At 45.5% G+C, this 20837-nt stretch overlaps 1 protein-coding gene across 1 annotated transcript in view; it reads left to right on the forward strand.

The window, feature by feature from the left end:
- LOC144797849 (monocarboxylate transporter 13-like) overlaps nt 1-20375 on the forward strand; it is a 41146-nt gene extending 20771 nt beyond the window's left edge. The window contains exon 5 of the mRNA XM_078668656.1: nt 20116-20375. Coding sequence (XP_078524782.1) covers nt 20116-20375 — 260 coding nt within the window. The remainder of the gene's footprint in view (nt 1-20115) is intronic.
- The last annotated feature ends 462 nt before the right edge of the window (nt 20376-20837 follow it).

The following is a 20837-nucleotide window of genomic DNA, read 5'->3' on the forward strand; positions in this document are numbered from 1 at the left end:
GGAAGTCCATAGTGGTCGTAGAATTAGTTCATTAAACTACCACTACTGTTAGAGCAAGGATGCAGAAGTGGGAGGTTACATAGATACTGTCCTCAATAGTTATGTACTGTGCTTTCAATTTGCTACTTGTACTCTGTGACCCAACTTTCGGCTCAATCACTTTGTGTTATTAATAAGGAGCATTGGTTACAGACTATGTCTTTCTTTCTTCATATAGTTGCTCCTTCCAAATCAACAACAAGGAGGGAGCAGGCTAGATTGGCCCGGCAACGGAGGCTGGAGGCCACAGTCGCCGAGTATCGGCGGCTGGTGGCCCTGGAGGAGGAGGAGGACACGCAGTCGAGCGGGGCAACATCTTCGACTGTGACCACTGCATCCTCCTCCGTGACTAAACCAGCGGGACCGAGCCGGGCTAAGAAAGCCGACCGCCACCGCCAAGCACCCGAAATACCAGCTGCCCCCCACAGGAGCTGCAAGGAACGCCAACGCCGCCTACGAGTCCGCATGTCCAACCTGGAGCAGGAGGTCCTGAGGTATAAGACCTTGGTTAAGGGCCTCCGCTCCGAGCTTGCCACCCTCCGCAAGGAGTATGATGCCCATGCCGCATCATGCACCAGCACCAGCACCCTCCAGTAGTGGAGTGTCCCTTGCCCTTTTTTTATAGACTTTTGGGGGGTGGGATTTGGGAGTTGGGATCGTTTTGGGACGTTTCAGAGACAATCGTTGGGGTTAGGGTGGGTGAGGGAGATTATTTTGTTAGGGATAAATAAATATATTTTTCAACTACTTTATCTGACCATACCTGTTTTTTACTGCTTTTCAGTCTGGTGGGTGGGGGGCGGGGGTGTAACAGTAACTTTGTTTTCCTGAACAGTCGTAGGACTTTAGTAGTACAACCGTCAATCTCTTGTCTACTCCGAAATAATACTCCATTATACTACCTCCCACCAAACGCTTATCTTACCTGTAATTTGTGTTAGAAATTAGGGCTAGGCCCAGGGCTGGCTCCAGGTGAAATGGGGATTAACGTTGTCATTCCTGGGCGGGTGACATTTCCTCATTGCGGTGTTACTAGTGGTGTGACACAGTGGCAGTTGCATGCCTATGGAAAAAAAGAAAACGAAACCTTGTTTGTACTCCTTACTGTAGCATTACAACGGTTACGGTACGATCGAGAAAATAGCAGGTGACAGTACACTAGAACAGTGCCATAATGTAGCCTAACAAATGGTAAAGTATTGCAAGTATAACTAGTACTTGCGTTGAATTTATTTGACATTGGCTACTACTACTAGAAGATATAGTACTGAAGCTGAGTAAGTCTAGAAGATATCCTCGTATTCCTTCACCAGCCTGTTGCTGCTATCACCTTATCCTCCCCAGCAAGTGTGTGGAATTATTGATGTCATTTTAGTCAGACATCAAGCAAAACAACACAGCCCGGGGGAAGAGGGTTAGGGTTTGTAAAATGGATGGGAATGGGGGTTTCTTTTTGGGTAGGTTTTATTGAGAGAAGAAAAAAAAAGCAGAGCATGGACAAACAATAATTGAAGATACAGAGTTTACAGACAATATTTGGTTACAAAGTCACACTCATAGAGTAAAAGACAACAATGGATACTGTATCTGTATTGCGTATGTTGTTGGAGTTGTCCTGTTGAAATTGGTAAGTAAGTTGCATGCAGCAAACAATTCCTCTTATTGGCGGCACTCCTCCATTCCAGCTGACGCTTCGTCCATCAATGTGGTGGTGACCACTGACAGAAGAGACACCCTGTCCACTGCCTGCCTGGCGGATGTTGACTGAAACCCGGCCTGTAATTATTGAACGGAAAACAGGAAGTGCTATTACAATACCACTGATAAATAAATAAAAGGTATGTACGCTGTGTGGTTCAAAAAGTCACACTTTGATTTCCCTAATAGACAGTACAATATTTTTGAAATTGCGTGCTCTGTCTGAGTCACCTTTTTAAGGATCAATAAGTATGGCCAAAATATTATAGCGGATCTTTCCCCTCAAGGTGGGTGTACTACTGTGTTTTAGAACAAAATTTGACCTTCCCAGCAATGCTCCCACCAAGACCCTTACTAAAGCCAGTCGCAAAAATGTAGAAGAACCCAATCATATCTCCAAAAACGATGCCTAGCAGAAAAATGGTTACAAAACGTACTTTGAAAGTAACAGTAGACCCAAATACAGACCGTGGATTGTATTCAAACCACTTGCCTGCAAGCAAAAGTATCCATAGCCAGCATCGCTCCAACAGTGCTCTACAACAACAGAACCGCGTTGCAATAGAACCCCCCTAAACACATGCAATCCTGCTGCTAGGGCTAACCCTAACGAACCCTAACTTACAAAAAGTGCAAAAACTGGTGTTTCCTTATGGATTTTGTCCAACAAACTTCTAGCCGGTATTAGACCTTCCCAGGAATGCCCCAGGCAAGACCCGCCAACCCACCCGCAAAAAAACACGCGACACAACACCACCAAACAGCGAAAAAGCTAAATCTCATACTTACAATGTCTCTCGGCCTTCGGTCCAAACGCGGCGCTGTGCAGCTAGGTCGTCATCATCATCAATCATCATAACTCCTGTTTTCCACCACGGATTTCCTGAAAAGCAAATGCAATCAAGATTAGACTGTCGCAGCAGTGCTTCGACAGAGACCCCGGCCGCAACCCACCCACGAACAGCAGGAAGCCCCCCAAAACGCTACATTGAGCAAGATGTCTGAAGAAATGGCAAAAAAAAGGCTGTTCCTTATGGATTTTGTCCAAAACACTTGTATCCGGTATTAGACCTTCCCAGGAATGCCCCAGGCAAGACCCGCCGGCGCCAACCCACCCGCAAAAAAACACCCGACAACACCCCCAAACAGCGAAAAAGCTAAATCTCATACTTACAATATCTCTCGGCCTTCGGTCCAAAGTAACGCGCTGTGCAGCTAGGTCATCATCAATCATCATAACTCCTGTTTTCCACCACGGATTTCCTGAAAAGCAAATGCAATCAAGATTAGACTGTCGCAGCAGTGCTTCGACAGACACCAAAAATTACACACAAACCCCCGGAACCCCGCCAAAGAGCACCTCAAAGGCAAGCAAGTCAGCAAAAACGGCAAGAAATTTCCACCTCATATTTGGTCCAAAACACTTTTGTCCATTATTAGAGCTTCACAGCAATGGGCCCAAAACCGTCAACTCACCCGCAAAGAAGTACAACACCCCCACAAGTGCTGAGTCTTTCTTCATTGTGCGTAATCCAGCACTCTGCTTGGAGGGAAATCGCAGTCTGGAGGAGGAGGATAGAGGAGCATGTTCTTCAGAACTTGTGAACCTGAGGAATGTAGACTGCGGCACCTTCAAATCAATAAGCAAACAAGTGAAGACAGTTCTGATGATGGTCTTGTTTTTGGGATTAGGTGATTAAAGTTTGAATTAAATTAACTGTGCAAAACAAAGAAAGAGAGACACAAAGCACACAGGAATAAAAGTGAATAAGGACGAAAAAGAAAGTTCTTGATTGATTGTCTCATTTTCAGGGCTCGGTGTCAGGGAATAAGAACAAGATTTCGTCATCATACTCTGCGAATTCAGGCTGGATGAGGTCAGTGGCACCGAACAGAGAAAAAATCCCCTCATCTACGTTGCTGTCCTCATCGTCTTCATGTGGCGTGCTTTCTCGCACTTTGTAATCTGGTGGTATGAGGTGCTGATTCATCTTGATCATTGTCAGCCGCTCCACATTTTTGGGCGATAGGCGGCTCCGTTTGGCAGTTACAATGCCACCAGCAGCACTGAAAACACGTTCAGAAGACACACTTGCGAGTGGGCAAGACAAATAGTTTATAGCCAGGTTGTAGAGCTGTGGCCACAATTGTTTTTTGCCATGCCAATACTGCAATGGCTCCTCATTAAGAAAGACCACTGTTGAGTCATTCAGATAGTCCTGCACCATCGACTCAAGGTCATCAACTGTTCCTCCACTTTGCTTACTTTTTGCTGTGCCTGTGACATTTTTTAGAGAACCATACCCCATCAAACTTAGCCAATCCTCCTCCCCAGCCACTGTTAGTGTTGTCATTGTGTGTGGTGCAGATGATCCAGTTGCCGGTGTCTTTAACGGCTGAGAGGTCACTTGTGCCCCAGCCACAGGTGCAGAAGTGGATTCTTGTGACTGCGGATGGCCTGCTGATGCTGATGCTGATGTACTGGCTTCTCCTTCAATAACCTGCCGTTCTTTTTCAAACCTCTTGGCTGACCAGGCTAACCAATGTTTGTACTTTTGAACATCTGCATCAGCGAAAGGAAAGAATGCGTTGTCTGCCAGCGCCTTTTTGTAGCGTGGATCCAGAATAGTAGCACAAATGTAATGCTGATCTGAGTTGATGTTTTTAAGACGTTCATCACCACGTAGGCGATGTAATAATTTCTCAGACAAAATGAAATGGTTTTTTTTTTTTCATCTTTTTCAAACTCAGAAGAAACCGCCATCAGTTGGTGCTCCAGTATGCACAACAATGGGATAGCTTTTCCCAAATTACAGTCCTCCTGGCTGACTGCACGCGTGAAGAACTCAAAAGGACGAAGCATGTCTGTCAGGCTTTTAACTATGGCCCATTGCGCCTTACTCATCCGCAGGTCCTCCTTCTGAGATGTAGCCTCTGTCAAGAAATAGTGATCGAGTACCGTATACTGCTCATGCAGACGCTCAAGCATGTAGAAGGTTGAGTTCCAACGTGTTGCCACCTCCTGGATGAGTGCTTTCACTGGCATTCCACGTTGAAGTAGCAGTCTCCGCAGATGCTTCCGGGCCTTAAAAGAATGGCTGAAATGGTTGCACATTTTGCGGCAGGTGGCCATTACCTCGAACGCTGGACTCTCTTTATCACTCAAGAATTTTTGAACTACCAGGTTGATACAGTGCGCCAAACACGGCACTCTAACATGGTGACCCTGTGACATGGCCTTAACTACATTGGCGCCATTATCCGTGGAAACATAACCAATCTTGCGTTTTAGGGGGGATAGCATTGACAACACCTTTTTGTCAAACTCTTCCAAAAGGTTTTCTGCTGTGTGACTTTTCTCCAAGGCAAACATGGCTAGTGTTGCATGTTTCCGAGCAGCTTTGAAAACTTGGTCCGGGTCAACACCTGCGTTTAGCTTTGCTATAACACCTGAAAAAGAGACCCAGTGTGCAGTGATGCACATGTAATCATCGCCTGGGCCACTGGTCCACATGTCTGTTGTCAGATGTATTGTGTGAACAGCACTCTTCTGCAAAGCTGCCCCAATCGCCTGCAGCACATCTTCATGTAGTGCTGGAACCGCAACTCTGGCAAAATAGAACCGGCTCGGAACCTTCCATTTAGGGCAGAGCGTTGCAACTAATTCAAGAAAACCTACCGCTTCTACAAAAGAAAAAGGTAGAAGGTCCACAGCTAGCATTTTAGCCAGCTTAGTGTTATACAGACGCGTCAGTGGGTGGTTGCGTTCATATGGCACGTCTGAAGTAAGCATTGTTCTAATGTTGGCCTGGACCAAGCATTTACGGGCTGATAATGACTTCGTTGACCCAATTTTGCTCGCTGGTGAACTTTTGTGCGTTGGTGTCTCACTCGCTCCAACACTCTTAGTGTGCCTCACATTGGGTGTGCTGCTGAGAGGGGTACTGGGTGTAAGGGAAGTGTTTGACACGTCTTCTTCCTGCTCGTCAACATCAGATGAAACATCAACGTTTCCTTGATTTTGGCCTTTCTTGATCGCAGCTAGGTGCGCAAACCATTGGACAGCGTGCTTTCTGTCAAGATGACCACTCTGGCCGCCGGTACCATAGTTGCTACCTGGCTTACCACGACTAACTGCAAGCTTACAAAGGGTACAAATGGCAAACCTTGGATTTTTGGGACAAACAGTAAAGAAGTCCCAAACTGGGGACTTGAAGTGTCTGTGGGACCTGGAGGAGGCGGCGATACTGGTGGTGGTGGTGGTCATGAAGCTAATGCCAGATGAAGTGGAGGATCTGGATTGGCCAACTTTTGTACGTTTTCCACTTTCACCGCCACTAATTAAGGTCGAGGTTGACGCAGGTCTCTTCTTGCCAGAAAGAAATATGGAAGCGGGACGAGTTGGTGTACTACTTAACTCCAATGATTGTGGTGTTTCCACTGCCTCCTCATCGACAACATCATCATCATCATCATCACGCGCAGCAGCTCTTCGGGCTAGGGTCAAAATGTCTGTTTGCTGCATGCCCGCTGGGGCTGCAGTGACCTTTATGATGACTGGGTCGTCGTTGGCAGAGTCTTCATCAGCAGCAGTATCCGCCACTTCTTGTTGAGCCTCATCACACTCCATAAGTCTGAGACTTTGGACGAGCTTCCTTTTACGCTTAAGTACCTTTGTTGGATCATGGTGTGCCTCACTCTCAGACGGCTGTGGTGCTGGTTCCCAAGTTTGATCCGTATCATCAGAAGGAGGTGTGCTTGAAGAGGATGTAGACACCACCCTTGATCTCTTCCTTGCTAGGGTTGTGGAAGACAATGAAGGATCATCAGGAGGAGTGGCTTCCTCAAATGATACCTCGCCTTGATTGTCGATTTCCTGATGTGCCCCTACTTCGGGAGGAACAACTATTGTGGGCACTTGTTGTGACCCTCCATGCACCTCTGCATGCGCATCTCCTTGCGCTGCCTCTCCTTCCACATGTACTTGGGCTTGTACTTGCACATGTGATTGTTGTTGCCGCTGTGGTTGTTCAACACTCGTCAGATGAGCTACAACAACCTGTGTTGATTGAGGGACATTGCTGCTGCTTTCTTGCGATGAGCCAACATCACTGGTCGATGGTGATTGAAGAAGTATACTGGCTGCCTCTGCAGCACTCAAGGGCTTGGACTTAAGTTGGCGTGGTGGTGGTGGTGGCACTGAGCCCAATGGAGCGGGGGTGCTGCTGCCAGCTTGGTCCCCAGCAGATCCCGCTGCAGCTGCTGCAGGCATACTTTTTTTTTTACTCACAAAAAAAGGGGCGGGCGGCACACCAGTGTCCTTGGTAACTTGCTTCTTCTGCTCCTTACTGGCACCTTTCTTGCTAGAGGAGCTACGGGTTACTTTTTTTGGGGCCATCTTCTTCAGAGCAGGTCAGCAGGCAGCAGTTGCACGAGTTGCAGAGGGTTCTGTGTCCAGACGTGACGTCGCGTGACGTTATGCTGCACACACCGCTGCAGGACTTCTTCCTGGCACTGGTGGTTCTATTGAGTCTTCTTGTGCACCTAAAAGCAATGGAAGACAGAGGAACATCAGTTCAGTTATACACCCCAAAAAATCGACAAAACACAGAAAAATGAGCACAATCCCATGCCATCCATGATGTTTACATTGAAGACACCCCACAGAAAGACTAGGGACATGCAAGTATGCAACACTCACTACCCCTGGGCATAAGGGATGAAAAGTAGGCAAAATAAGTGCAGGCCTCAGACACTGCCTCTCCTCAAAATGGCCCCCTTACACCCCAAGCACATGTTGCCTGTACCAGCCAGCACTCAAGATGGCCACCACCACCACCCACATGGCCAGTCCACATCAACAGTACACCCCCAAAAAACAGAAAAACAGCCAGAAATCACCACAATCCAATGCCATCCATGATGTTTACATCAAAGAGAGTGAGACAACACCACAGGCACACTCAGTCCATGCACCACCACCACCCCATGGCAAGCAAAAGGCCACACCAGCAGCCCCCCAAAAACGACAAAAAACAATAAAATAAGCACAATCCCAGCCCATCCATGGCCTCAATTATGTTTAAATTCAAGAAGACACCCCACAGAAAGACTAGGCCCATGCAACACTCACCACCCCTGGGCAAAGGGCCACACCAGCAGGCCCAAAAAAACGACAAAAAACAATAAAATCTGCACAATCCCAGCCCATCCATGGCCTCAATGGTGTTTAAATTCAAGAAGACACCCCACAGAAAGACTAGGCCCATGCAACACTCACCACCCCTGGGCAAAGGGCCACACCAGCAGGCCCAAAAAAACGACAAAAACCAATAAAATCTGCACATTCCCAGTCCATCCATGACCTTAATGGTGTTTAAATTCAAGAAGACACCCCTCAGAAACACTAGGCCCATGCAACACTCACTACCCCTGGGCATAAGGGATGAAAAGTAGGCAAAATAAGTGCAGGCCTCAGACACTGCCTCTCCTCAAAATGGCCCCCTTACACCCCAAGCACATGTTGCCTGTACCAGCCAGCACTCAAGATGGCCACCACCACCACCCACATGGCCAGTCCACATCAACAGTACACCCCCAAAAAACAGAAAAACTGCCAGAAATCACCACAATCCAATGCCATCCATGATGTTTACATCAAAAAGAGTGAGACAACACCACAGGCACACTCAGTCCATGCACCACCACCACCCCTGGGCAAGCAAAAGGCCACACCAGCAGCCCCCCAAAAACGACAAAAAACAATAAAATAAGCACAATCCCAGCCCATCCATGGCCTCAATTATGTTTAAATTCAAGAAGACACCCCACAGAAAGACTAGGCCCATGCAACACTCACCACCCCTGGGCAAAGGGCCACACCAGCAGGCCCAAAAAAACGACAAAAAACAATAAAATCTGCACAATCCCAGCCCATCCATGGCCTCAATGGTGTTTAAATTCAAGAAGACACCCCACAGAAAGACTAGGCCCATGCAACACTCACCACCCCTGGGCAAAGGGCCACACCAGCAGGCCCAAAAAAACGACAAAAAACAATAAAATCTGCACAATCCCAGCCCATCCATGGCCTCAATGGTGTTTAAATTCAAGAAGACACCCCTCAGAAACACTAGGCCCATGCAACACTCACTACCCCTGGGCATAAGGGATGAAAAGTAGGCAAAATAAGTGCAGGCCTCAGACACTGCCTCTCCTCAAAATGGCCCCCTTACACCCCAAGCACATGTTGCCTGTACCAGCCAGCACTCAAGATGGCCACCACCACCACCCACATGGCCAGTCCACATCAACAGTACACCCCCAAAAAACAGAAAAACAGCCAGAAATCACCACAATCCAATGCCATCCATGATGTTTACATCAAAGAGAGTGAGACAACACCACAGGCACACTCAGTCCATGCACCACCACCACCCCTGGGCAAGCAAAAGGCCACACCAGCAGCCCCCCAAAAACGACAAAAAACAATAAAATAAGCACAATCCCAGCCCATCCATGGCCTCAATTATGTTTAAATTCAAGAAGACACCCCACAGAAAGACTAGGCCCATGCAACACTCACCACCCCTGGGCAAAGGGCCACACCAGCAGGCCCAAAAAAACGACAAAAAACAATAAAATCTGCACAATCCCAGCCCATCCATGGCCTCAATGGTGTTTAAATTCAAGAAGACACCCCACAGAAAGACTAGGCCCATGCAACACTCACCACCCCTGGGCAAAGGGCCACACCAGCAGGCCCAAAAAAACGACAAAAAACAATAAAATCTGCACAATCCCAGCCCATCCATGGCCTCAATGGTGTTTAAATTCAAGAAGACACCCCTCAGAAACACTAGGCCCATGCAACACTCACTACCCCTGGGCATAAGGGATGAAAAGTAGGCAAAATAAGTGCAGGCCTCAGACACTGCCTCTCCTCAAAATGGCCCCCTTACACCCCAAGCACATGTTGCCTGTACCAGCCAGCACTCAAGATGGCCACCACCACCACCACCACCCACATGGCCAGACCACATCAACAGTACACCCCCAAAAAACAGAAAAACAGCCAGAAATCACCACAATCCAATGCCATCCATGATGTTTACATCAAAGAGAGTGAGACAACACCACAGGCACACTCAGTCCATGCACCACCACCACCCCTGGGCAAGCAAAAGGCCACACCAGCAGCCCCCCAAAAACGACAAAAAACAATAAAATAAGCACAATCCCAGCCCATCCATGGCCTCAATTATGTTTAAATTCAAGAAGACACCCCACAGAAAGACTAGGCCCATGCAACACTCACCACCCCTGGGCAAAGGGCCACACCAGCAGGCCCAAAAAAACGACAAAAAACAATAAAATCTGCACAATCCCAGCCCATCCATGGCCTCAATGGTGTTTAAATTCAACAAAACAGTTGTATCATGCACCCATAACCAACCCTGGTCCTACTGGATACTGTGGCTACCCACAATATAATTTATTTAATTTTCTGAAAAAGTTCCAAAATTGTACTTGCAGCAACTGTAATGCCCCAAACAAACTTACTTGTGAAAGTTGATTTCTAATCCAAAAGTGATCCAAAGACAGTCAAAAAGGCCTCAAATCCAAATATCCAGCAGCACCCACAAAAAGTAATCCTTCCAGCTCCAGATCCAAATGAAAGTGACCAGGAGATGGACAAAGCACTGGGAGGAGCCTGCTGGACAGGAACAGGAAGTTGGAGACTGTGGGGCACTTCCTTCCTCCCCCCCCCCCAAAATGGACTCCTTGCAAAAAAAAAGGCCATGCAAATGTCAACCTGAGGAGTGATTCTGATAAAAATCATAATTTTCTGAAGGTTTATCCTGTTTGCTGGTGATTTTCTTGTGCGAAATTGCAAAATCTCTATTTCGCAAGTGCGAGATTGTTCCTTTCCGCCGCAACTACATGTTCGCAATTGCGAACTCTCGCGAGGTGTGCTGTGCAAGGTGGCAAGCCGCGAGTACGTATTCGCGGGCGACAAACTCCCGCGGGAACACGCAGCAAGATCTAAAATGGCGCGTCACTCGCAAAGAAAAACAACTCGGCAAACGCTAAAATGACGGAAAGTGAACGCCGTGCACCACGCCGCGCGCCGCAACCAAGCAAAAAATCCGCCGCGAGCGGATTCACGGATTTTCGACAAATTCGCGAGCGTTCGCGGATTGCGGATTTGCCGAAAATCCGAAAAATCCGCGAGCGGAGCGGATTTTACGCCCATGCTTAGTTGTAGCATGAGGAGGAGAAGGCGTTGACCTGCTTAGACATGGAGAGGGAAGAGTCGAGGATGAGGGTGTCTGTGCTGTTCCCAGTGTGGTCGGCCACCAGGAGTCGTCCCAGTCTGAGGGGGAGGGTCCGAGGATGAGGACCTCCGTCTTGTCCGAGTTCAGTTTCAGACGGCTGCTACTCATCCAGTCGGTGACGGCCTTCATTACCTCGTGGAGGTTTGTTTTGTCGGTGTGTGGGTCCTTGGTGAGGGAGAGGATGAGCTGGGTGTCATCGGCGTAGGAGATGATGTTGAGGTTCTGATGGCGGGCCACTTGTGTGAGGGGGGCCATGTAGACGTTGAATAGCGTCGGGCTGAGGGATGAGCCCTGGGGGATGACGCAGATGATGTCGGTGGCTTCGGATCGGAAGGGTGGGGGGGCGGAAGCTCTGGGTTCTGCCGGAGAGGAAGGACGTGGTCCAGTCAAGGACCTTCTCTTGGATTCCGGCTTCTTGGAGGCGTGTCTTTAGAGTGCGATGGCAGACCGTGTCGAGGGCGACAGGTCCAGGAGGATGAGGGCTGATGTTTCGCCGTTGTCTAGTTGGCTCCTGATGTCGTCTGTGGTGGTGAAGAGGGCTGTCTCGGTGCTGTGGTTTCGTCTGAATCCGGACTGGGACGAGTCCAAAATGTTGTTGTCTTCGAGGTGGCGGGCCAATTGCATGTTGACGATTTTCTCGATGACCTTCACCGGGAATGGGAGCAGGGAGATGGGCCGGAATTAGTAAAGTTTGTGAATCAGGCCCTTTATATTGTGTTCATTCTCGAACCCTGGACATTTTTCAGCATAATAGCATTCTTACAAATTGTCCAATTTTGTGAGCCTCTTAGAAAATGGTCCTCTTGGCTTGTTTGAGCTTCGGAATTATTCCAAATTTAAGATGTGCCTAAAGCTATCGCAGATCTGCCCTCAAGGGGGGCATAAGCAGCCAAAATGTTCACAAAAAAAGGGAGCAACCCTAGCCTAAGAGGCCGCTCCATCACATGCCCATAAACAAATCTCTGGTGCCTAGTGGGCTTTCTGCCCTCCCGGGGGGCAAATCGGTGACTACTGCCCCATCTGCCCCTCAGGAGGGCAGAATGACTGTGGCTATTTTTTGGGGCGTATTGGCATTACCCCTTATGGGCTGCTCCTACTCCTCTTTTAAAAAAGAATCCTGGTGTCTAGTAATAACCCCCATCTGCCCTCCTGGGCAGGCAGAAAGACTGACACTTTTTTGGGGGGAATGGAATGCCTATTTTGGGCAGGCCCCACCCTTACAAATTCAAAACAAAAAATCCCTGGTGCCTATTGGGATTTATGCCCATCCAGGGGAGCAGAAAGCCTTTTGTTTTTATAATTGTGGGTGGGGGCATGGTCTTGGCCATTGTGGGCAGACCCCACTCATCTTTTATAAAATAAAAATCCCTGATGTTTAGTGGGCTTTCCACTCCCTGGGGAGGGAGGGCAGATGAGGGTAATAACTCACATCTGCCCCCTAGTGGACAGAAAGTCTGTCCCTTTTGTTTTGGGCAGTAGAGGCAGATGGTCAATTTTGTGTTGGGGGTGGGGGTATTGGCATGACCAATGTGGGCAGCCCCCCACCCCTTGTTTAATAAAAGAAAAATCATTCCTGGTTTCTAGTGGGCTTTCTGCCTCCTGGGGGGAAAGATCGGGGGCGATTGTCCCCATCTGCACCCCAGGGGTGCAGAAAGACTGTGTCAATTTTTGGGAGGGGTGGGGTATTTTAGTGCCCATTTAGGGAAGCCCCATCCCTAATTAGTAAAAAACAACGAATCCCTGGTGTCTAGTCTGCTTTCTGCCCCCCTGGTGGGGCAGAAAGACTGAATATGGCCAATAATATGTTGGGGAGAGCTAAGGCCCTTGCCCAAGGTGCCACTCCCCCCCTCCCTAGTGTCTAGTGGAAGATCCCTGCTTGGGTTTCGCCCTGCTGTGGCAATCTACAAGCAGGGATCCACTAGGGAAGGGTACCATTGGAAAGGGGCGATTCCCCCCATGCCAACAATACCTCTATAATGTGTTTCGGTAGTCGGGGGATGAGAGAAACCCACGAGCAATCAAGAAGTGAAACTGAAAAGAGTCAATCAGCTCATTTCGGTTTAACAATCAATGTAATGACGTCAGCTCGCCATGCGTGCGATCATCATTACATTGAAAGAAAAAATGGCTCAGGAGATTGGGGAAGCTCTTCCCCATCTCCAGAGGCAAAAAATAAATAAAAAGGAAATCCCTCTTATGTTTACAGTAGAGGGATTTGGCGGTGGTGTGCCGAGGACGTAACAGTATATCCTTGGCACACCAGCCCCACAGCCAAGGACGTAACATTTATGTCCTCGGCACCAAACGGGTTGAGAAGTAACTACATTATATTTATGTAATGAATATTTTTGGGTCCACAAATAATTTTAAATAAAAATATATATTTGTTTGAATTTTTTTGTATTTTATATATAATAATATTTGTTGTTATTTGTGGTATGTATTTAACATTGTAATATGTTTTATTTATTAATTTTGAATAATACATATATTTTTAGTGGGAATAGTGCAATTTACCCCTCTGCAATCTAACATTTTCCCCATTGTTGTACTGACTGGTGTGGTAATAGTAAATCTTACCCCTCCGCTATCCAACACTTTCCCAACAGTTGTACTGACTCGAGTAGGATTAGTAAATGTTATTCCTTTGCACTCAAACAGTTTCCCTACTGTTGTACTGGCTAGAGTGGGAATAGTAAATTTTATCTAAGCGCAATCCAACACTTTCACTACTATTGCATTTACTGGAGGGAGATTTGTATATTTTACCCAGTTTTGTTATTTTTCCGTTGTGTGAAGTGGGAGTCGTACATATTTAATATTTTTACTATAATAGTTTGCGTAGTTTTATATAAATTGTAGTGGAAATAGTATATGTATTGCATTTTATATTTTATAATTTATCTTATATAGGTATAATGTATATTATTATTTGTTTTTATAAAAATATTTATCATTATTAATTTTTTTGATATATAAAATATTTGAACTAAATTTGAAGTTGTTTACTTTTTTAATTTAATTAAAATGGTTTGTTTTTTAAAGATTATGGGGTCTATTACGATGTCAGTCGTCGGGCTCCTTGAGTCCATCGGAAGCCAGCCGGAATGACTGACTGGTTTCAATTCTCACCGTATGAAAGTATGATATAAATTAAACATATTAGTTTAATAATTCTTTTGTAAATAGATATATGTTAATATATATATATATTAATTATTAAATATGTGTATTGAACTTTTTAAATTACGTTTTTATTATATTTGTTAAACTATATATTAAATCTAATTTATTTTTTAGTTAATGTTACTATTTAATATCATTAATACTTACTATTTTAATTAATACAATATTTTAAAAACTATATTTTTAATGCAATTATATGTATTACATCAATGTTTTTTTTTCTATATTTTTGTACTTACCATAATAAGTATAGGACAGTGATATTTTTGACATCAATATTTTGGTCAAAAATTGTTTGATAGGGGCATATTTTGAGGGTCGATATTATGTCAGTGAACCGACTAAATCATGTCTGTGTTTGATACCCTCGTGGGAAATGATGTGGTCAAAGTAGTTTAACAATCGCAACCCAATTTATTTATCTTTCTGTATCTCTTAAAATCTCCAAACATTCCTTAAGTTCCAATTATCTTTCTCTCCCATCTCACAATGATCTAGAATATCATCCTGAAAACAGACAACTTTAAGTAGGTTGAATGTAGCAGCTGCTGGTGCTAACCAGAATGCCATGCAACAACACAGATAGGGCACCAGAGAAGTAACAAGGGAGGTGGAAATAGTTTCAATAAAGGCTGTTTTAGCCAAAAAGTTATTATTGTAACAATACAAAGGAAATTGCTTATTGAGTATTTTCCATAGTCAAGGAAATTGTAATTTTGGAGGAAGGTAGTGTTGTATATGTAAGCCACCGCAACATCAAAGAGGCAAATTCAGAAGATGGGAGGAGGGTCAAATGGCAACCAACCGAATGTAGTTTGGAAGGAGATGGGAGGGTACTAGAAGGAGATACTTTAAATGGCATGAGAAAGAACTATAAAGAAGAGTAGAAGGCAGCAGAGTTAGCAAATACTAGAATTGAGATGAAGATAGAGTTAAGAGACTAAGAGGGCACTCTATGAGTTTGGAAACGCACTCGATGGAGCTAGGATGGACAATTGGCATTAGAAAGAGTGTGACTGAAACCTAGAGAGCATTAGAAATGGGAAGAAACTAGAATTGAGATGGAAATGGATTAAAATATTAGAGGGCGCCACTAGGAAATGGGAGTGCCCAAGACTTGGTGAGATGAGAGTAGATTTGAGATGGAGATCAGAAGCCACTAAAGGGAATTGGAAAGGAGCTGGGGCATCAGAAGGACATTGAAAGTGGATGAAAAAAAGGCTATGAAGCAGAAAGAAAGAAGCAGGGATGTTGATGGAAGATGGTGCAGGAGGATTAGGATAAATAGGCAGATAAGAGATTACATTTTATGGGACTTGAACAAATTGGGAAGGGGCTGGGAAGAACTGTTAAGCCATTGGGGAAGTAATTGAGATGTATTTATTTATTCATTTATTTATTTATAAAGTTTTCTATAGCGCGAACAAGATCCCGAGGGATAACAGAGCACTTTACAATATGCCTGGAGGGAGACAAAGAAATATCATAGGCAAAAGAAAAGAAGAGTACGGGCAAGAAAGAGAATATATTATAGAAAACAAATAGGAGGATAATACAATAAAACAAATGTAGAGCGTAACAAGGGTGAAACACAATGTTCAGGGGGGAGTTGCCACAAAATAAGAACAAAGTCATCAGGAGAAATGTCAACGGACCTGTGCGACTAACCCGATTAGGGTATTAATTTGTTCATTAGGAATCTTTTGGCTTCCACTTTGAACTCTGTCAATGAGGAGATTCTGCGAGTTTCTGGTGGGAGAGAGCTCCAAATCTTAGGGGGGCTCCGGAGAAAGCTCGGTGGCAACTTCTCTTTTTCTTAAGGATACCAGGTTTCAGGAGGAGGGAGGAGGCACTTCTTGAGGCTCTTTCTCCACAGGATAAAGTTAGTTTTTCTGTAAGGTACGTAGGAGTATTTAGGTGAAGGGCTTTGTGTGTGAGAACAGCAATCTTTATTTGAATTCGTGCTTCGAAGGGCAGCCAATTGAGGGACTGGTGATATATGATTTTTTCGCTTAGAATCCGTAACCAGTCTAGCAGCTGAGTTGAGTGCAGCCCTTAGTGGAGCCAGACGCATTTGGGAAGGCCACAGAGGGTAGCACTGCTGTAGTCTAGCCTCGTCAAGACGAGCGCTTGCACCACTTGCTTCAAATCATTTGGGGGAAGCAAAGGTTTGATATTTCTTAGAGCTCTCATCAAGTGGTTGGCTCCTTTGCATACATTGCTGATGTGACCTTTCATGTTCAGGTGCTTGTCCATAGTGATACCGAGAGACTTGGCTGCGTCTACGATTTGAGGCGTACAGTTGAAAGCAGTGAGGTGGTTCAGCCACAGATCTAACTTGGGGATGCGATTCAGGGGGAGATGAGCAGGAATTCCGTTTTTGAGGTGTTGAGCAGTAGATGATTCTCCGTTAACCAGTTTTGAGTAAACATTAGGATGGTGCTAAGTACGATGATGTTTTCCGAGGATGAGATTTTCAAATATAATTGCGTGTCATCCACATACATGTGGAAGAGAATGTTCATGGAATTTAGGGGGTGAGCAAGAGGTTCCAAGAAAAGATTGACGAGAATAGGAGATAGAGCAGATCCTTGGGGGACTCCCATGAATACGGGAGAGGGCTGGGAGAGATAGTGGTTTGCCTTGACTCTTTGAGTTCTGTGCTGAAGGAAGGATGAGAACCATAGTAAGACCTGAACAGAAAAACCCATTCTATTTTGTAGGATAGATAGCAAGTTGTCATGATTAACCATGTCAAATGCGGAGGAAAGGTCGAAGAGGATCAGGAGGCAGGATTAATTTTGGTCGAGCATAATTAAGATGTCATCAAAGACGTGAGTGAGAGCCGATTTGGTGCTGTGCCATTTGCTAAAGCTTGATTTGTGCTGGTCTAGGAGTTGGTAGTTCTCAATGTGGGCACAAAGTTGAGATTGTACACATTTTTCTAGTAGTTTCGCTAGGGTGGGGATGTTGGAAATGGGGCAGAAGTAATTGAGATCAGATTTGTCAGCGATAGTTTTTTTTAGTATGGGTGTTACCTGAGCTTCTTTGAGGCATTCAGGAATCATGCCTTGTGCTAGGGAAGCATTGACAATCCTAGTCCATGTGGGGATCAAAGCATTCTTGATTTCTTTGAAAATAGAAGGGGGCAATGGGTTGCTGAAGTGGTTTGAAGGGTTGATATTCTGAAGAATCTTGAAGATATCATATTCGCTAAAGGTGGTAAAGGTGCACCATGATGCATTTTTCTTGGGATTTGTGGAGGTCAGTTTAAACCTCACAGAGGGGTCAATGAGTGAGGGAGTAATAGGAGACGGAAGTAAAGCCTTCTTAGCGGCTAGGTCAATGGAGATGGTTCGAGATTTTTCCGTGAAGAAAGCGGCAAGATCATCACAGGAAGGTGGGTTGCCACCAGGATCAGATTGGTTGGACCCAACAACACATTGTTGTTTGACCAGTTCGAAGAGTTTCTTAGGGCGATTTGCAGCTCGATCCAATTGGTGTCTGAAGTAGGTTGCCTTAGCACTCTTGATTTGCTTGTTGTATCGGCTCCTGGCATCTCTAAGGAGTTTTAGTTGGTCCGAGGAGGGATTGGCTCGCCATGACCGTTCAAATACCCTAAGGTTGCGGCGTTCTGAGTTTAGGTTTCCATTATACCATGGTTTGGTTATTTTTGTTGAGGCATTTTTTAGTTGGAGTGGAGCAATATTCTCCATGATTGGATAGAGTTTATAGCTCTTAAGTCCCTTTTCCAGATCTTAGATTTTAGAGGTTGAACCTTTCTCATCAGTACTTCCCTGTTGATATAGAAGAGGATGTAGTGGTGGTCGGACCAGTCGCAGGGGGTGATGGACTCAATGGAGATAGATTGCTCTTTAGAGATAATGAGGTCTAACATTTCTACTTTGTTATGAGTAGGTTGGATACAGTGCTGAGTAAGATCTTGATCAGTTAAGTTAATGCAGGATACAGTGAGGTCGTTGGTGTTAGACCAATAAAGGTTGAAATCACCATGGAAGATTTGTGATACCGCTGAGTTGACATTACTAGTGATGATTTCCATTAGTTGCTCAGTGAAAGGGAGATTGTCGTCCGGGGGGTGATAAAAGATGTGAAGTTTGCAGACAGGTAGGTTCATATTTGATATAGCGAGACATAAGTATTCACAGGAGGTAGGCTTCAGGGAGTCTGATTGAGAAACCGAAAGTGTGTTTCTGTGAATACATGCTAGTCCCCCACCCAGTTTCAGATCTCTGTCAAGCCTAATTATATCATGAGTGGGAGGGTACTAGGAGGTCTAAGATGGGAGTGGAAGCTAAATTTAACCAAGTTTCAGTAAGGATGATAATGTCTAAATCGTTGTGTTGGATGAGGTTGAAGATATCGGTGGCATGTTTACTGGTGGACCTGCTGTTAAGTAGTACACATTTAAGACAGGGTGGATTTGGGGAGGGAGACGACTGGGAGATCTTTACACTTGTGAGGTTGTCAGTGTTACTGCAACAATGATTGCGACAGGGTTCTCTGCATGGATTAGATGGAATGGAAGGAATTTGTCTCGGAGGGTCAAGGTTAGATTCTGACAGGGTGGGGCTGGCGTTGTGAGAGACATCTGGATCAACAGACGAAAAATAGGACTCAAATCCACTGAGACAGGTGTTAGGTTATTGGTTAGGTTTTGAGAAGGATGCGTTAGTGTTGAGCGAGTTCGGTGGATCAGTGGTCGAAGGTTGGACCTCATCTCCTATGCAACAGGCATTGGTGTTGACTAGGGGGATCGATTCGGACGTGGAGGGACCAAGAGGCTGGACCATGTGATCCGTAGTCCGAGAGGCCTCTATAGGCCAGCTCGTAGAAGAGAGAAGAGAAATAATCCTAGGGACGAGATCTGTTGATAGGGTTTTCAACTCGTTTAGTTCAGAGGAGATAAGGTGTAGCTGTAGAGAGATATCATCAAGGCGTGAAGTCAAGTCAGAGTGTTGGGTGAATGGAGGCAAGAGTGGGGGAAGAGCGGTCGGCAACGGGGGTTGAGGAAGGCCAGAAAGGTCTAGTGGTGGCGATCGAAGCCCGGGCTCATTACTAGTGTGTGGCAGTGTTATAGGGAGGTGGAGGGGGGCATCATCTGCTGTAAGAGATCAACTCAACTCTAGAGCTTTCCTGAGTCAGGTTGGCGGTAGGAGAAGAGATTGAAGCCATTGGGACCTGAGGGAGCAACTCCGTTCTAAAGTCAACAGATGATAAGCTAACCGAAGGTGAGGAAGAAGAGGCCATTGGGGCATGTAAGGGGGATTGAAGTCCCGAACTCAAGACAAGTATAGGGCAGAGGTATTGGGTTGGTGAAAGGGGCAATGTCAGTTAAATAGGAGGACTGAGTGACTTGGTGAGGTATCTCCACTCGGAAGTCCTCGTGTGTTGAGGTTACAGTCAGTGAAGAAATAGAAGACATCGGTTCGTCCTCCAGTTGGGAGGTGAAATAATGAGATGATGGGATACGACTGGGGGCACTGTAGCTATGTGAGTGGGATATAGGGAGAAGAGAGTGGTCATGACCGTTAAAGAGGGTGTTCTAGTGAGTTGAGGTAATCCTACTGGTGACGTGTAGGCTGTGGACTCAGTAGAAGGAGATGAGGGGTTAATAGAGACTGAGGTATTTAATGATGTTGAAGGAATAGTAATATCCAGGCTCGGCATGGACGTGGTGGTTGACATGGGGTCAGGGGAGTCACTAAAGATCGCTTTCCTGAGAGTTGGGTAGATATTCGCTATCTATGTAGTTTTGCTTTAAGGCAGGTTGTCTGCAGTTTTCAAAATTTACAATCATCACCATCTTTGTTTCACCCTTGTCTTTTTGCAGGATTCCTCAGGGACCTCACCGGGGGCTTCACAGTCTCGTTCCTTGTCTTTGGGGGACTGACATTAGTTGCGAGTGGCATTATTTTGTGTGTCCACTTGTTCTTGACCAGAAACTCATTGCCCTGCCTGGTGAAGAAGAGCAGTGAGTTGCAATGTAATGAAAATGAACCATCAGCTTCCAGAACTCTGATGAGACTATCATCAATGGACCAATCTACAGACATCTCAAAGACCACTGAACTATGTACTGTGTCCAGTTAGTTATAGTCATCTTGGAAAACAACCAAATAACATCAGTGTGTAAAATCAGGAAATGGACTCTCTCTTCTACTTTAGACGAAAACTACAACTCCATTTCTCCAGATATTTTTGCTCTTTATCGCCTTCACCTTGGAAGTCAGACAATTTCACAATCTGTAATAAAAAAATAAAAGTGAATGTTAAAAAAATGTCCATATATATATATATATATATAAACTCTTCGTCTCAGCACTTCCCCGCACAGCCAGGCGAACAGAGACAACACGAATCCCAGGTGTTCGGCACTGATGAGATTTTATTCACAGAGCTGCAATCTGACGCGTTTCGGACAGAATGTCCTTCCTCACAGATAGCCAGATTCGGCCTGCCGTGTTTTTAAATTTGCTAAGTGCATACAACGTGTTTGACAAACATAGACAAAATGCAATGCATAAATCCACCATACCAAGCATTGGTCAGTCT

This window comes from Lissotriton helveticus, chromosome 12 (genome assembly GCF_964261635.1).
Source record: "Lissotriton helveticus chromosome 12, aLisHel1.1, whole genome shotgun sequence".
Taxonomy (NCBI): domain Eukaryota; kingdom Metazoa; phylum Chordata; class Amphibia; order Caudata; family Salamandridae; genus Lissotriton; species Lissotriton helveticus.